Genomic DNA, 15943 nt, shown 5'->3' on the forward strand with positions numbered 1-15943 from the left:
TAACCCGTAACCTGGTCTTAGACACCTTATATGACCCCCTTTATATAAGATTTGGTGCCACTACAGAACCTTGGTCGCAACCCATGTTCTATATGGTCCCAGTTTATATCAATAACGTCACAGGCCATAGCTGAGAAATCCAGTGGTGAAGTTCTCTCGTCCCAACGAATCTCTGGGTGCATCTGTGAATGCTAAAACGAATTCATCATACCTCCATCTGCTGGAATCACAGTGCACTCAACACGAGCCTGTGATGATTTCGGTCACACAGACCCCCTTGGGATTGTCACTTGATGTGCTGAAATTACCTCTGAGCCCATTTTCCCTGATGGCTTGGGACCCTAGAACCCTGCATTATTGAGCCAGACAACACTAGTATGCTTCAACACAGACGCAGGTCTGAACCATGCCCCCAAAGCTGCAGGCTTTAATAGATAACTGCTGAGTCGTTTTAAATTTCCAGCACCCAGACATCCAGTTCCCAATGGGATCCAAACTTCTAATCCATTTTACTCTGTATAACCTTTATACAGGGTAAACTCACGAATTGTCTGCCCTCCATACCACTGGTAGAGATAGAGAGCTGTTTGCTCTCCCAGATATTAATCACTTACTCTGGGTTTGTTAATAAACAAGTGATTTTATTAAGTATAAAAAGTGGGCTTTAAATGGTTTCAAGTAATACCAGACAGAACAAAAGGTAAATTACCAAGCAAAATAAAACAATCTGCAAGCCTAATATATTTAGAAACTGATTACAAATAAAATCTCACCCTCAGATGTTCCAATAAGTTTCTTTCAGACTAGACTCCTTCATAGTCTGGGCCCAATACTTTTCCCCTGGTACAGAGCCACTTAAAACCAATTGTCCTGGTTAATGGGAGCCATCAGGATTCCAAACCACCATTAATGGCCCACACTCTGCATAGTTACAATAGGACTTCAGATACAAGAATGATACATTCATACAGATAGGATGAACACTCAGTAGATTATAAGCTTTGTAATGACACATTACAAGAGACCTTTTACATAAAGCATATTCCAATTACATTATATTTACATTCATAAGCATATTTCCATAAACATATGGAGTGCAATGTCATAGAGCCTAAGCCACCACATTGGCCTCACTGGACTCCACATGTCCACGACACGCTATGCCATCACACAAGCAGCAGCAGCAAACACTGCTGTGGGTCAGACTATGCTGCAGGCTGCACTTCCAGTGTCATGCAAGTACCCACCTCCATGCTGATAACTGTTCGTGAGTCACCCATGTATGAAATACACATAGGGACCATCACTCAAGAGGAGGAGGTTACTTACTTGTAACTGGAGGTTCTTTGAGATGCATGGTGCCTACCTGTATTCCATTAACTGCCTTCCATCCTCTCTGCTTCAGACTGGATTCCATTATGGTAAGAGAGACTAGAGAGGCATTGACCCACAGTACCTCTTATACACTCAGCGGTGGAAGAACAAGGAGACACGTGTGGGTCAAAGGACTCTAAGAAACCTAATGGACTCAGGCATGTGGCATGCATGTGCACCCACATGTAGAATATAGATAGGAACCACACATCTCAAAGAACCTCCACTGATAGATAAGTAACCTCCTCCTCTGTACTGTATGTGATTCCATTAATGCAAAGCTGAAATTAAGTACTTATTCTTTTTAAAAAAAAAAGTGCAAAAAACCCAACCCAGTCACTGATGTCACCAATATAATCCATGTTGGCATTATAGCCTTATTTCTCAGCTACCTCTTCCTCATGCATGAATCCAAACATTGTACAGAAGGTATTGACTCTCAATCCCATTTCTGCTTCACCTCTCCATCCATCATTTTCCTTGTTTGTCAAAATGCAACTAACATGGCTTTAATTTAGGCAACCCGCAACAATTCCAATAGCTGTTAAAAAAAAAAAAAGCTTTTTAAACTGCAGTCCTGTTATTTCATTGATATCCACAACTGATGAATTTGGAGATTGACTAATTTAGCACAGCTCAGTGTGCTCAGAAGTAGATTTGTATTTGATACACTATTTACCATACATTTTTTTTAAAACATGGCTTCTCATTAAGACTTTCCAGTTCAAAAATGGGGTGGTAAGTAATACCTAGTTACCCATGTCAAATATCCAAGGAGAATGGAGTAGAAACATCTGGAGTAGAGTAGCTGTGGTGTGTTGGAATGGAGTGTCTGGGAGCTTGAGTAGGTCAGGGCTGGGGTGGAGGAGGAGGAAGAAAAGTGGATTGTGGTCCTAGGAGTAATATTCATCATCTTACCATTGAATCTAGCTGTCAAGTCTGATGTAGACAAGGCCTTATCTAACTGCAGTAGCTTATGCTTCAGCTGTTTGTGTTGAACTAATTGAAACAAATGATTCAGTGCATCTATGCTGTATATGTGCTAATATGGAGGTTATGCAAAATTGAAAGTTATTTAGCTAGTCATAAACGGATTCTACTCCTATGCCATGTAGATGAACAACTTGCCCTTTTGTTTGGGTCTTTAAAACCCAGAGACTTTAAATTTCTGGCATAGTACAGCTTGCTTTGCCATATATTATAAACATGCAAGTAATAACCATGAAGTTCCATCAAAGCTTGAATTACTGTAATGCTGGGGCAGGGGGGTTTGTTGATGGGTTGCCGCTTTCTTCACAATTCACTGAGAGGGAGTGCCAATTAAATTGGAGAAGTTAATTCCATTCACTGCAAAATAAGCCTCAGTGCTGATAAGTCTACTGTGGATGCAGTTTTGCTGGAGGCAGGCATGACCATATTTCAAGCACTACAGGGGTTTGTGGTCACGGGAGCATGGACCATGGATACCATCTGTGATTTCATAATGGTGTTACAAAGTTAGAGTTCTTTCCTCGTTTAGGGATTCTCTAGCCACGGCTGTTAATTCCATGTCTCAATCAACTGTCCCACCAATCCATGCTTATGGGTGCTTCTTTAAGAGCTCTTTACCATGACAAATTAGCAGGGGTGAGGAGAATACAGCCTCTCACTAGACAGTAGTGTGAATTCAGTTATCTATTGGTCTTGCTCTGGTACTCAGCATGCATTGCTGGGACACCCTCCTGGTTGTAGGTTTTTGGGTTTTTTTTGTTTGAGTGGGAGGGTGAAGAACTTTCAAAACTTTGAGCAGAAAGTAGCTGTCTGTGCTAAGAATGAACTCCTACCATTTAGATTAGTATCCATTTGAGCAATATGTGGTAGAAATGGCTTAGCTTCCTGGGGAGTGCCAGGAAAATGAATTTGGACTTTTCATAACTCTTCATAGTGTAGAATCTGTCTCAAAACCACCTACGAACCATTGTTTCAAGGAGCTGGGTTGGCAGTTGCAGAATAGTTCGCCTAAGAGCAATGCTGTGACCACACCTACCACAAATCCACATGTAGTCCTACAGTAAAACTACACCTGAAATATGTACCATTGCTACTAGCGCAGTTCCTTTAATTGGCAATATTACAGTTGTCTGTTAAAGAGGCAGGTTCTAGGAAATAGATCCGTCTGTAAAGGGTAAAAGCAGTGCCATTATACATTGCCTAAAGCTTCCTTCAAACTGCTTTAATTTTTTTTTTTTAAAGCTAGTAGAGTGCTGTTTCTAGGTTGTTCACCCATTTAATTGTATGAGATTATTGCTTTGTTTTATATACAGCTTGTCAGATTTTAAAAACTGTTTGTTTTTCCTTAGGTTGGTGTTTGGGATGTTGTACCCTGCTTATTATTCTTACAAAGCTGTGAAGACAAAAAATGTGAAGGAATATGTAAGTCCCACTTTTCTTGTTTGTCCAATTAAACATAATGGTTCAGTTGAAACTTAATGGATGTAAATTTTACCAAGTTATTCAGTTTAACATATAGTCACATGAAAGCATGACATAACTTTAATATCTTCATAAATATTAGGTACAAAAATTATATGACTAACATTATATATGCTGTGACAAAGTTCCTGCTCTACCTTGGTGGGTCCTGCACTTATTGGCAGATTTGCCTCACCTCAGTGATCTTCCCCTCTGGTGGAACCCACAGTCTGGGTCAACTCCTCCTGTGTCTGATCAGGAGTAGGGAGGTTTGGGGGGAACCCGGGCCCGCCCTCTACTCCAGGTTCCAGCCCAGGGCCCTGTGGATTGCAGCTGTCTATAGTGCCTCCTGTAACAGCTGCATGATAGCTACAATTCCCTGGGCTACTTCCCCACGGCCTCCTCACAACACCTTCTTTATCCTCACCACAGGACCTTCTTTCTGATGTCTGATAATGCTTGTACTCCTTAGTCCTCCAGCAGCGCACTCTCTCACTCTCAGCTCCTTATGCCTCTTGCTCCCAGCTCCTCACATGCCCCCCCACAAAGTGAAGTGAACTCCTTTTTAAACCCAGGTGTTCTGATTAGCCTGCCTTGATTGGCTGCAGGTGTTCTAATCAGCCTGTCTGCCTTAATTAGTTCTAGCAGGCTCCTGATTACTCTAGTGCAGCCCCTGCTTTGGTCACTCAGGGAACAGAAAACTACTCATCCAGTGACCAGTATATTTGCCCTCTACCAGACTCCTGTACCCCACTGGTCTGAGTCTGTCACAATGCTTATGAATACTTAGCTAATTTAGAAATGAAGTTAAGGTTTCCATATAAATAACACAACTTAACACAAAATTATGGTATATGAAGATCATCATAAAATATGTTCTCATATGTACCATAGTCAAGCTGGATCCCTGGTTTTGCCAACTTAGTTACATGACTGTGTGTTTGTGAGTAGTCTCATTGACACTTAGGTGTAGTTGTGTGTAAAGTTATTCAGGTGCATAAGTGTTTGCAGGATTGGGGCCTGATGTAAAATACTTAGCCTTAGTCAGGAAACTCAAACTGTCTACATGACCACAGTAAGTCTCTGTCTAAGTTAGGCTCCTCCAGCTAAGTAAATAATGGAGCTGAAGTCAACGTAGCTTAGGTCAACTTACTGTGGTGTCTACACTGTACTGGGTTGCTGGGAGTTGCTCTCCTATCGAGTTACCTTACTCTTCTTGTTCATGATAGAGTACTGGGATCAACTGGAGAGCAATTTGCAGTTGATTTGGTGGGTCTTCACTAGACCTGCTAAATTGACCATGGTGCATTGATTGCTGGAGTGTCGATCTGGCAGTAGTGTAGACATAGCCTTTGTGATCTTAACTATGCTGCCTTAATGAAATATTAAGTATTCTTAGCATCTAACTTTCTTTGTTTTGTAGGGGGAAAGGTTGTTGCTACTTAAGTTTAAGTAGAACTATGTTTTACCACCTTACTCAACAAATCTTTCCCTTTGGTATAGTCAGTCATGTCATGTCTTCTGACTTACATGAGGTTTTTATAGCTTTTTCCCTAATGTTAGGGCTTCTGAAACAAAACGGTCAAGACTGAGCAGATTTATACTCCATTTTATGTGAACATAATTGTTTTTGCTCCACAACTGCCTGTGCTGTGAAAATCTTGTGAAGACAATAGAGTTGCAAATATCAAAGGCTTTCATTAGCCCCGCAGAAGTATTACTATTTGTATTATGCATAAAATAAAAGATTTCCTACCAATGATTTTAGGTGTCCTTAATAGTTAAAACAGTTATAGTAATGACAGTTATTACAGTTGCTTTAGACAACATAATTCTACAATGATCAGGAAAAATAAAGCTAAGTCTCCCTCCTGCAGATCTCCCTTTTCCCAAAAGTATATCTGGGGTTTGCAACAAATAATCAGTGGTGTCTCAGGCAGTTTCTAGGCCAACTAGCATTTCAAAACCAACACCTTACGTTCCACCCAGAAACGGGACAGCAGGCAATGCAGATGGTAGGTCATGGATTTAACACTAGACTGCAATAGTCCATTCTCAGTGACAAAGGCATGAATGACAATAGCAGGATCTGCATGCAAAGAAATTACGTCTTTCTGGTCTTGAATGGGCAAAGGGTGTGCTAGGCATTGCTGCTAGCTAATCAAGTAGCACTTGGGAGTCTTAAGACTCCATCACTTATAAACTCAGAAAATGAAAGATGGAACCACTAGGGATGTAAATAGCGTATAAAAACACAGCTCACCCACATTTTACGCGAGGCCCTGCTGCTGGCCCCCTGGGCACGGGGCGACAGCAGAACTGAAACCAATAAGCATCAAGCTTATTGGTTAACCAGCTAAACTTTTACATCCCTAGGAACCACACCATCCAAGGTGCAGATATTCTCTGTCAAGCTGTCAGACGCTGGCTCCAGAGAGTGACTAGCAACCTCAGGACATGTTAAGAAGCAGAGCACAAACCTCAGATTGGTTGTGAGTGGTATATTTATATTTCACCAACCAATTATCAAGACATGAGAGATAATTATTCCATGCTGCTTAGCACTGATAAGGCTTTAGCTGGAGTATTATGTCCAGTTCTGGGCACCACACCTTCCAGTATGTTCCACTCCTTTCCCTAGAAGTCTGAAAAAGAGCAGTTAAAATGATTAAAGGTCTAGAAAACATGATCCGTGATGAAAGATTGAAAAAACTTGTTTGTTTACTCTGGAGACGAGAGATTTGGGCGGGTAGGGGGGAGGATATAAGTTCTCAAGTGTGTGAAAGGTTGTTATAAAAAAGAGGGGGATAAACTGCTCTCATCCACTGAGGACAGGATGAGAAGTGATGGGCTTAAATTGCAGCAAGGGAGATTTAGGAAGCTTTTTCTTAATGCCTAACTCAGGGATCGGCAATCTTTAGCACGTGGCCAGCCAGGGTAAGCCCCCCGGCAGGCTGGGAGAGTTTGTTTACCTGCTGCATCTGCAGGTTCGGCCAATCGCAGCTCCCACTGGCCTCGGTTTGCCGATCCAGGCCAATGGGGCTGCAGGAAGTGGCACGGGCAGAGGGATATGAGGGCTACCGCTTCCCACAGCCTCCATTGGCCTGGAGCAGCGAACTGCAGCCAGTAGGAGCTGCAATTGGCTGAACCTGCGGACTCGGCAGGCAAACAAACCAGCCCAGCCTGCCAGGGGGCGTACCCTGGCGGGCTGCATGCCAAAGGTTGCCGATCCCTGGTATAACTTAACTGTAAGGGCAGATAAGCAATGGAACAAATTACCTAGGGAAGTTGTGGGATCTCTGCCTAACCTCCTCTTAAAAACCTCTAATGACAAACACCTGTCAGGAATGGTAGGTAATATTTAATCCTCCCTCAGTGCAGGGGAGTTCAGTTGTCTGTTTCTGTGAAAATAGCCCAACGATGCTTTAGTCATGTTTCAAAGTAAAAGTATACAGTAAAGTGCCACCAACATCAAAACTTAGTTTAAGGAATTTTTAATGTTTTAAACTAGGGCTGTCGATTAATCACAGGTAACTCACACGATTAACTCAAAATTAATCATGATTAATTGTGGTTTTAATCGCACTGTTAGACAATAGAATATCAATTGAAATTGATTAAATATTTTTGGATGGTTTTTCTACGTTTTCAAATACATTGATTTAAATTACAACACTAAAGTTTACAGTGCTCATTTTTATTACAAATATTTGCACTGTTAAAAATTCACCTCATACAAGTATTGTAATGCAACCTCTTTAGCGTGGAAGTGCAACTTACAAATGTAGATTTTTTTGTTGTTGTTGTTGTTGTTGTTGTTGTAAATATTTTTTGTTACATAACTACACTCAAACAAAACAGGCTCAAACTTTAGAGCCTATAAGTCCACTCAGTCCTACTTCTTGTTCAGTCAATCGCTAGGACAAATGAGTTTGTTTACATTTATGGAAGATAATGCTGCCTGCTTCTTATTTACAGTGTCATCTGAACAGGCATTCACATGGGACTTTTGTAGCCAGTATTGCCAGATATGCTATACATTAGTATACCCCTTCATGCTTCGGCCACCAATCCAGAGGACATGCTTCCATGCTGATGACTCGTTTAAAAAAATGCATTAAATTTTGACTGAACTCCTTAAGGGAGAATAGTATGTCTCCTGCTCTATTTTTTCCTGCATTCTGCCATGTATTTTATATTGTAGGAGTCTGAGATGACCCAGCACATGCTCGTTCTAAGAACACTTTCACTGTAGAATTGACAAAACATGAAGGTACCAATGTGAGATTTCTAAAGATAGCTACAGCACTTGACCCAAAGTTTAAAAATCTGAAATGCCTTCCAAAAGCTGAGGGATGAGGTGTGTAGCATGCTTTCAGAATTCCTAAAGAGCAACACTCTGGTGCAGAAATTACAGAACCTGAAGCATTATCTCCTGCAACCATAAACAAAGTTATTTGTCTGAGTGAGTGGCTGAACAAGAAGTAGTACTGAATGGACTTGTAGGCTCTAAATTTTTAAGTTTTGTTTTTGAATGCAGTTGTTTTTTGTACATAATTCTACATTTGTAATTTCAACTTTCTTGATAAAGAGATTACACTACAGTCCTTGTATTAGGTGAATTTAAAAGTACTATTTTTTTGCAGCATGAATATTTGTAATAAAAATATAAAGTGAGCACTGTACATCTTGTATTCTGTGCTGTAATTGACATCAATGTATTAAAATATAGAGAACATTCAAAAATATTTAAATGGTAGCAGTGGTGATTGATCACAATTTTTTTTTTTAATCGCTTGATAGCCTTAATTTAAACCTGATCTTATTTTCTCTGGCCAGTTTTTGTGGTTTGAAATTCACATTTCCTGCTAAGCTTTTTCCCCCATTGCTGATGTGCACCTCTCCAAATAGGTGACATTGACTACCCAGGGGAAACAGTAAAGCTGATTAGACAAAAGTGATGGCAGATTTGCAGTTGTGGTAATCTTGTAAACAGTAAGTTAAAAAAATTTCAGGCATAAATGTGATTTGGAGGTATTTCTTAAATACTTATTGCATTTAAGGGGATTAGTTAGGTGTTTCCTTAACGCCTAGTTAAGGTGTAATGAGGTGTGGTTTCCCAGTGTTGCAGCCCCTAGGATTCTTGCATGCTAGTTTTCTGCAGGGTTAGGATAACTGGGGCTCCATTTGATTGACAGTCTATTGGCTGCCTCTACAGTGGAGGTGAAAATTATCTTTTTAATTAAAATTTTGTAGAGTATGGCAGCAGGGGGTGCTGGCACCCTGAAAAGGAACCATCTTCCATTTGAAATAAATAGGTAGTGTATTTTGGAGTGAAACTTAATGGTGTGTACATGGTTGAATAAATTAATCCTTAGATCAGTAGCTTTTTAAATGATGGTGTCTAGGCTAATTCTCCACTCTGTCACTTCGAGTGTAGAAGGTGGGGCCCACGAGGATTTTAAAAATTAATACTGGCCACTCCAGGCTTGTATTAATTTCCCAAGGTTACAGCTTTTCTCTCACCTTGGATAAGTAGATGCTGCCACCACCGAAGTGCAGACCCCTTTGAGAGCCAAGGAAGGCACACTTGGAAGTTCCTTTCTGTGGGGTACCCTCAAGCCCAGTGGTCCCCAACCTTTTCGTCTGACAGACACCAGACGAAGGGCTGTGGCGGTGGTCGAGCATCCGCCAAAATGCTGCCGAATTTCGCAAGCACATTTAGATGCCCCGCGGGCGCCATGGCGCCCGCAGGCACTGCATTGGGGACCCAGCTCAAGCCCATTGGCCTTGCCTCGGAGGAAGAACTGAAAAAGGAATGCGGGTTGAGGGAGGGAAATCAGCTGTTGCTGCCAGCTAATTAAACAGTACGTGCACAAACCTCTTAAGATACACAAATCCAATTCTGTTTTAAAAAAAGTAATTTAAAAAAAAAAATTGAGCTCAGGCTATTGCTAGATTTTAAAAGAGCAACTACAAGGACTAAGCACCAAGAATATTTTTCTTGAGGTCCAGCTTAAAGGTTACAAGCAAAACAAAAGCACTGGGGGTTAACACAGAGGAATCCACAAGACGTAAAGAAATAGAAGGGATAAACCTAGTCACGTCTTCTACTAAGAGGGATTTTATAGCTTCTGGATGGCTGTGTTCATAAAAGGGAGCTCCCGCCATCCCCCCTCCTGCTTCATTTTTCACAGATGGTCTGTATATGGCTGGCCGCATGGTGTCCTGACCCTTCCTTATATTTTGAAGAGGAGCTAGCCTAAAAGCCTTGAGTGGGGCTTGCTGCCACATAAGTAGAGAGGAAAATGGTAGCTGCTATTCTGAGACAGAGCCAATAATGAGAATGAAGCTACCTGCAGAGGAATATGTAGGAGAGCTGTGGAGATGGGATTGAAGCAGTGGGACTCTTTACCCAAGAGAGCGAGAGGAGAAGAGGATCCAAGTGGCTGTCTAGGCAGCATGTCCAGGAGATAAAGCAAATGTACAGGGAGAAGAGACTGGGCAGTACGACACAAGGGGTGGGAGAGGTTCAGGTAGCATAGGAGGGAACAGAACGGATAAGAGGGGAAATAAAATGCCATGCTGTACTAGTCAGTGTAATTAACTGTACTGCAATTAAACATCTAAAAATACATACTGTATATACTTGTTCATTAGCCTGTTTGTTTATAAGCCACATACACACACCCCCGGCCTCCACCCAAGCTGGATAGGTGAAAATACCCAAAAACTGTATGATCCTTTCATTAGCTGACCCTATATTTCAGGGGGTCCTGGCTTATCAGGGTAAGCCACTGGCGGGTCAAACTTTTTTTTTTTTTTTAAACCTGGAGCATCTGCAGGCATGGAGCCCCTCTGCTCTCTGTGGACACAGTTCACTGTTCCCAGCCAATGGAAGCTGCAGGAAGTGGCCACAGGGACCTGACGGGCCCCATGCCTGCAGATGTCCAGGTAAACAAAACGACAATGTGTTAGATATTGAATTCAATGATTCCATAAAGTTTAAAATCATCAAATTTTGGTGTAGACCAGTTTTTAAGCTGACCCCCGCTCTTTGTGTCAGTTTATGAACAAATATATACAGTAATTTTTGTAATTACCAGAGAGATGATATGCAGTTGTAATCAGGAGGGGAGCAGGTCTTCAAGGGGGTGGCATAGCTTAGAGGTTTGAGCATTGGCCTGCTAAACCCAGGGTTGTGAGTTCAATCCTTGAGGGGGCCACCGAGGGAGCTGGGGCAAAGATCTGTCCAGGGATTGGTCCTGCTTTGAGCAGGGGGCTTGACTAAATGACCTCCTGAGGTCCCTTCCAATCCTAATAGTCTATGATTCTATGACTCTTCTGTATTCTAAATTATTTAAAAAAAAAGAAAAAACTGCTGACTTTTCCTTTGCATGCTTGGGTTTGATTTTTGAGCTTGCCTGATTGACTGACTGAAGTCAAGAGAGCAATTGCAAGATTTATTTTGCTATTCTAACTAAGCCATTATTTAATTAGTGTTGCTGTCTTTGCTTAAACTAATTGTCCTATGTTAATATGGAGAGAGAACCAATTGTAAAGTATAGTATCTGTGTATATTGCTGTTTTTCTGATAATTAGGTTTCAAATATATAGCTGCATTTGGATTTACTCAGTAGCATTCAAAGAGAAAATGGATGGTTGTAAAATCTCAAAGGATTTTGAATAAATACATTCTTCCAGCAGTTACTGAAGTGTGCCTAGCTTTGCTGTACCATGTGCAGGTCACTTAGATGAATGGTGATTACATATCTAGATCTAAATTACTAATGAAGATCCTTTCAGATTGATGAGATTTGTGAATACTTAATAAATCACTTTGTGAATCAGTACAGCTTTAATAAAGTATTTTGGTTTTTTAGGCTTTGCATATTAAAACAGGTATCATAGCTTTTTAGATTTATCATGTAGTTGAACCAGGGCAATTGAAATAATAGCTAAGTAATGCCACATAATATTGAAATCTGTTTTATTTTAGTGTTTTTATGGCAAAGTCCAGTTAGCATTTCTTTATTTAATGTTCAGTGCATAAAATGTTTAATGAAAACACTGCTATTGAGTAAATATCTGTATCATTAGAGTAAGATCATATCTACACTACTTCCCGTTTATTTGTGGATCTAAATCAACTATTATGAACTGATATTGCTTAGTAGCAGCGTGGAGCAGTTTATATCAATATAATTTAAGTTGCTTCATTTAAAATAAAAGTTTAAATCATGTAAAAAGGTCGAAGCTAATTTGAGAACTCTTTTGCTTCTTCTATTTCATTAAAACCTTTACAGCCTTAAAGTAGAAATGTGGTATATGCATTTTTTGTTTACATACAAGCTGAAGTATTCACAATAATACTGAAACTTAAGCTCCAGAATGACTTAGGAGCATAAGTTACAATGACTTGAAACTACAAACCCTGATGAAGTATAAATCTGGCTTTCCTAACTTGTGGAAGTACAATATTAAGGTGGTGGTAGTTGCAAATATAGCATGAGATATTTGCTTAGCAATTGCAGTTTGTTGTGTTTCTACAGTAAGGATGTTAATGAGGCCTTAGACTTGTTTCTTTCATTGCAGATATGCATTTGAAGCATGACATTTACTAAATTATCACTTCAGATTTACATAGACTCTTTTTCCTGACACCTAAATCAGTCATGTTACGTTATGTAGGAAAAATCCCATATTTGAGCACCTCAACATCCGTTTAGGACCTTAACTGGACACTTCTATTTCTAAACATTTCAGAGGAGGTGTGTGTGCTTGTGTATAAAATGTTGAAAATAGCTCTAATGTATTAAGTCTAAATGTTTTAACACTGAAGCAGTTTTGTTTAGAAGTAACAAACTTTATTCCTCCTGAAATTTTTAAAAACTTTAGCCCCTCAAGCTACAAACACGTATGTGCTTAACCTTACTCACAGCTATAGCTACATAATCTTGGTAATAAAAATCTTGTTTACTTTACTTTAACGAGTTGTTGTTGTTTTCTTTCATCTGCCTAACTTAAGAGCAGACCACTCTTTTACTTGTGGCAAACAGTGCTATAGATGTTTTAAGTATTACTTTTACTGACAACTTGCAGAATAGGTCTTCCACAAATTAGGGCAGTGATTTTCAAACTGTTGTACTGGTGACCCCTTTCACACAGCAAGCCTCTGAGTGCGACTCCATCCCCTTTTATAAATTTTTAAAAACACTTGTTTATATATTTAACACCATTATAAATGCTGGAGGCAAAGCAGAGTTTGGGGTGAAGGCTGTCAGCTTGTGACCCCCACCCCCATGTAATAATCTCACGACCCCCTGAGGAGTCCCAATCCCCAGTTTGAGAACCCCTGAATTAGGGTCTTTGGCTTTACACTGCAGTAATCAAGTATAGCTATATGTACAGTTTTAAGAGTGACTTGTAAAGTGGCACTGATAAACCACGTTCTGTACTGAAAATGAGGCCTTATTGCAGAGGAGAGAATTCCTATGTCTGGAAGTTATGTAACTGACTTCCAACACATAACTGAATCCCTTGTCTTTCCTTTACTTACTGGGAATAAATTTGGGTTTAAAAAAAAACAACACAATTCATAGAATTTAAAGATGTGATTTTTAATGAAATGGTCAGTGAAGTGTAAATTTTGGGTGACCAGATAGCATGCATAAAAAATCAGGACTGGGCATGGGGGATAATAGGTGCTTATATAAGTGACCCCCAAATCAGGACTTTCCTTATAAAATAGAGACATCTGTTCACCCTGTCTAAACCTGACATGAGCACTATGGAGTTCAATAGTGAAGGAATATATTTTGGTTGCAAATTTGAGAATGGGACATCAGAGTCACTATGATGCTGACTAGCACATGGAGACACAGTTCTGAAGTGTCATATCTATGCCAGTCACTCTGACCTTAACTTTTTTTTGATCCCTGCCATTTATATCATAGTTCATTGAAGTCATTCTGTTTTACAGAATGTAGATCTCTTTATTCAATTACTTCAAGAAAACAGTGGTTCTTCAAGCAGATATTAATCATTTTGGACTAGCACTGTCCTTGTTGGATCTGTTCTTGCTTGCCCGTTTACAAAGATAAACCTGTTGAATTAACAGGAGGTATTAATATTGTGGGGAGTTCTGGATTCTGCTGTCTCTAAGCTGCCATAATTTACCTAGGCAAGTGCAAGAGTCCAGGTTGTGGTGTGCAGGAGGAGGAAGGTATATCAAGTCTTTCAGTTGAATTCTCCACCACTGAGAGATTTGAAATGTTGAGAGAGATTTGTTTTACAAACTATGCCTTAAACCTTTGTCTGCTTGGCTGGTAAAGTTCTTCATCTATTGTTGATGCCGATCATGAATGTCTTCCTTAAAGTTAGAGACTATTGCCTTGAAGGAAGCAGTGGTGTGGCCTTTGTTCAGTAACATATCACACCTTACATTTTCTGAGGAAGGTTGTTGTGAGAAATCTTTATCTGGATGCCTCAGGTCTCTTTTGGTCATTAACATAAGAATGGCCATACTGAGTCAGAGCAAAGGTCGATCTATCCCAATATCCTGGGTAGTGACCAATGCCAGATGCCACAGAGGGCATGAACCCAACAGGCCATGACCAAGTGATCTCTCACCTGCCATCCATCTCTGCCGTCTGACAAACAGGCTAGGGACACCCTTCCTTACCCATCCTGGCAAATATCCATTAACGGACTTAACCTCCATGAATTTATCCAGTTCTCTTTTAAATGCTGTTATAGTCCTAGCATTCACAACCTCCTCAGATAAGGAGTTCCACAAGTTGACTGTGCGCTGTGTGAAGAAGAACATCCTTTTGTTTTAAACCTGCTGCCCATTAATTTCATTTGGTGGTCCCTAGTTCTTACTTACTTCCTCAATACCATTCGTGATTTTATATACCTCTGTCATATCCCCTCTTAGTCTCCTCTTTTCCAAGCTGAAAAGTCCTAGCCTCTTTAATCTCTCCTCATATGGGACCTGTTCCAAACACCTAATAGTTTTAGTTGCCCTTCTCTGAACTTCTTCTAATGCCAGTATATCTTTGAGATGAGACCACCTCTGTATGCAGTATTCAAGATGTGGGCGTACCATGGATTTATATAAGGACAATAAGATACTCAGTCTTATTTTCTATCCCCTTTTTAATGATTCCTAACATTCTGTTTGCTTTTTTGACCACCGCTGCACACTGCGTGGACGTCTTCGGAGAACTATCCACGGTGACTCCAAGATCTCTTTCCTGACTCGTTGTAGCTAAATTAGCCCCCATCATATTGTATGTATTGTTGGGGTTATTTTTTCTATTGTGCATTACTTTACATTTATCCATTTTAAATTTCATTTGCCATTTTGTTGCCCAATCACTTAGTTTTGTGAGATCGTTTTGAAGTTCTGCACAATCTGCTTTGGTCTTAACTATCTTGAGCAGTTTAGTATCATCTGCAAACTTTGCTATCTCACTTTTTACCGCATTCTCCAGATCATTTGAGTAAGTTGAATAGGATTGGTCGTAGGACTGACCTTGGGGGACACCACTAGTTACCCCTCTCCATTCTGAAAATTTACCATTTATTCCTACCCTTTGACCCCTGTCTTAACCAGTTCTCAGTCCATGAAAGGACCTTCCCTCTTATCCCATGACAACTTAATTTACATATGAGCCTTTGGTGAGGGACCTTGTCAAAGGCTTTCTGGGAATCTAAGTACTCTATGTCCACTGGATCCCCGGTGCCCACATGTATGTTGACCCCTTCAAAGAACTCTAATAGATTAGTAAGACATGACTTCCCTTTATAAAAACCATGTTGACTTTTGCCCAACAATTTATGTTCTTCTAGGTGTCTGACAATTTTATTCTTTGTGAGGGGGTTGGGACTCTCAACCGTGGCGCCTCCCACTGGTCAGTCTGGGAATTAGCTCAGTTCATGGGGAGCACTCTCTGCTGGTGGTGTCCCGTCCATCATCTGCTCCTCACTGGTGTCTGGATCCATGTTGCTCTCTGCTCTGTGGTGTCCTCTTCAGGACACTGCCCTCCAGCAGCGCCCTCTAATTCATCCTCACCCCCTTCAGGGTGGGGGAGGGAGTGGCAGCATTAGCAAT

The 15943-nt window shown here is 40.5% G+C and overlaps 1 protein-coding gene across 2 annotated transcripts in view; it reads left to right on the forward strand.

Moving 5' to 3' along the window:
* Positions 1–15943, forward strand: part of REEP3 (receptor accessory protein 3) — a 71278-nt gene that overhangs the window by 24363 nt on the left and 30972 nt on the right. The window contains exon 2 of one of the 2 annotated variants that reach the window (XM_032776328.2): positions 3714–3786. In XM_032776328.2, the coding sequence (XP_032632219.1) occupies positions 3714–3786 (73 nt within the window). Of the gene's footprint in view, positions 1–3713; positions 3787–6229; positions 6318–15943 lie in introns of those variants that run through there. The other variant, XM_032776329.2, reaches the window with a different exon arrangement.

This window comes from Chelonoidis abingdonii, chromosome 15, assembly GCF_003597395.2.
Source record: "Chelonoidis abingdonii isolate Lonesome George chromosome 15, CheloAbing_2.0, whole genome shotgun sequence".
NCBI classification, from domain to species: Eukaryota; Metazoa; Chordata; order Testudines; family Testudinidae; genus Chelonoidis; species Chelonoidis abingdonii.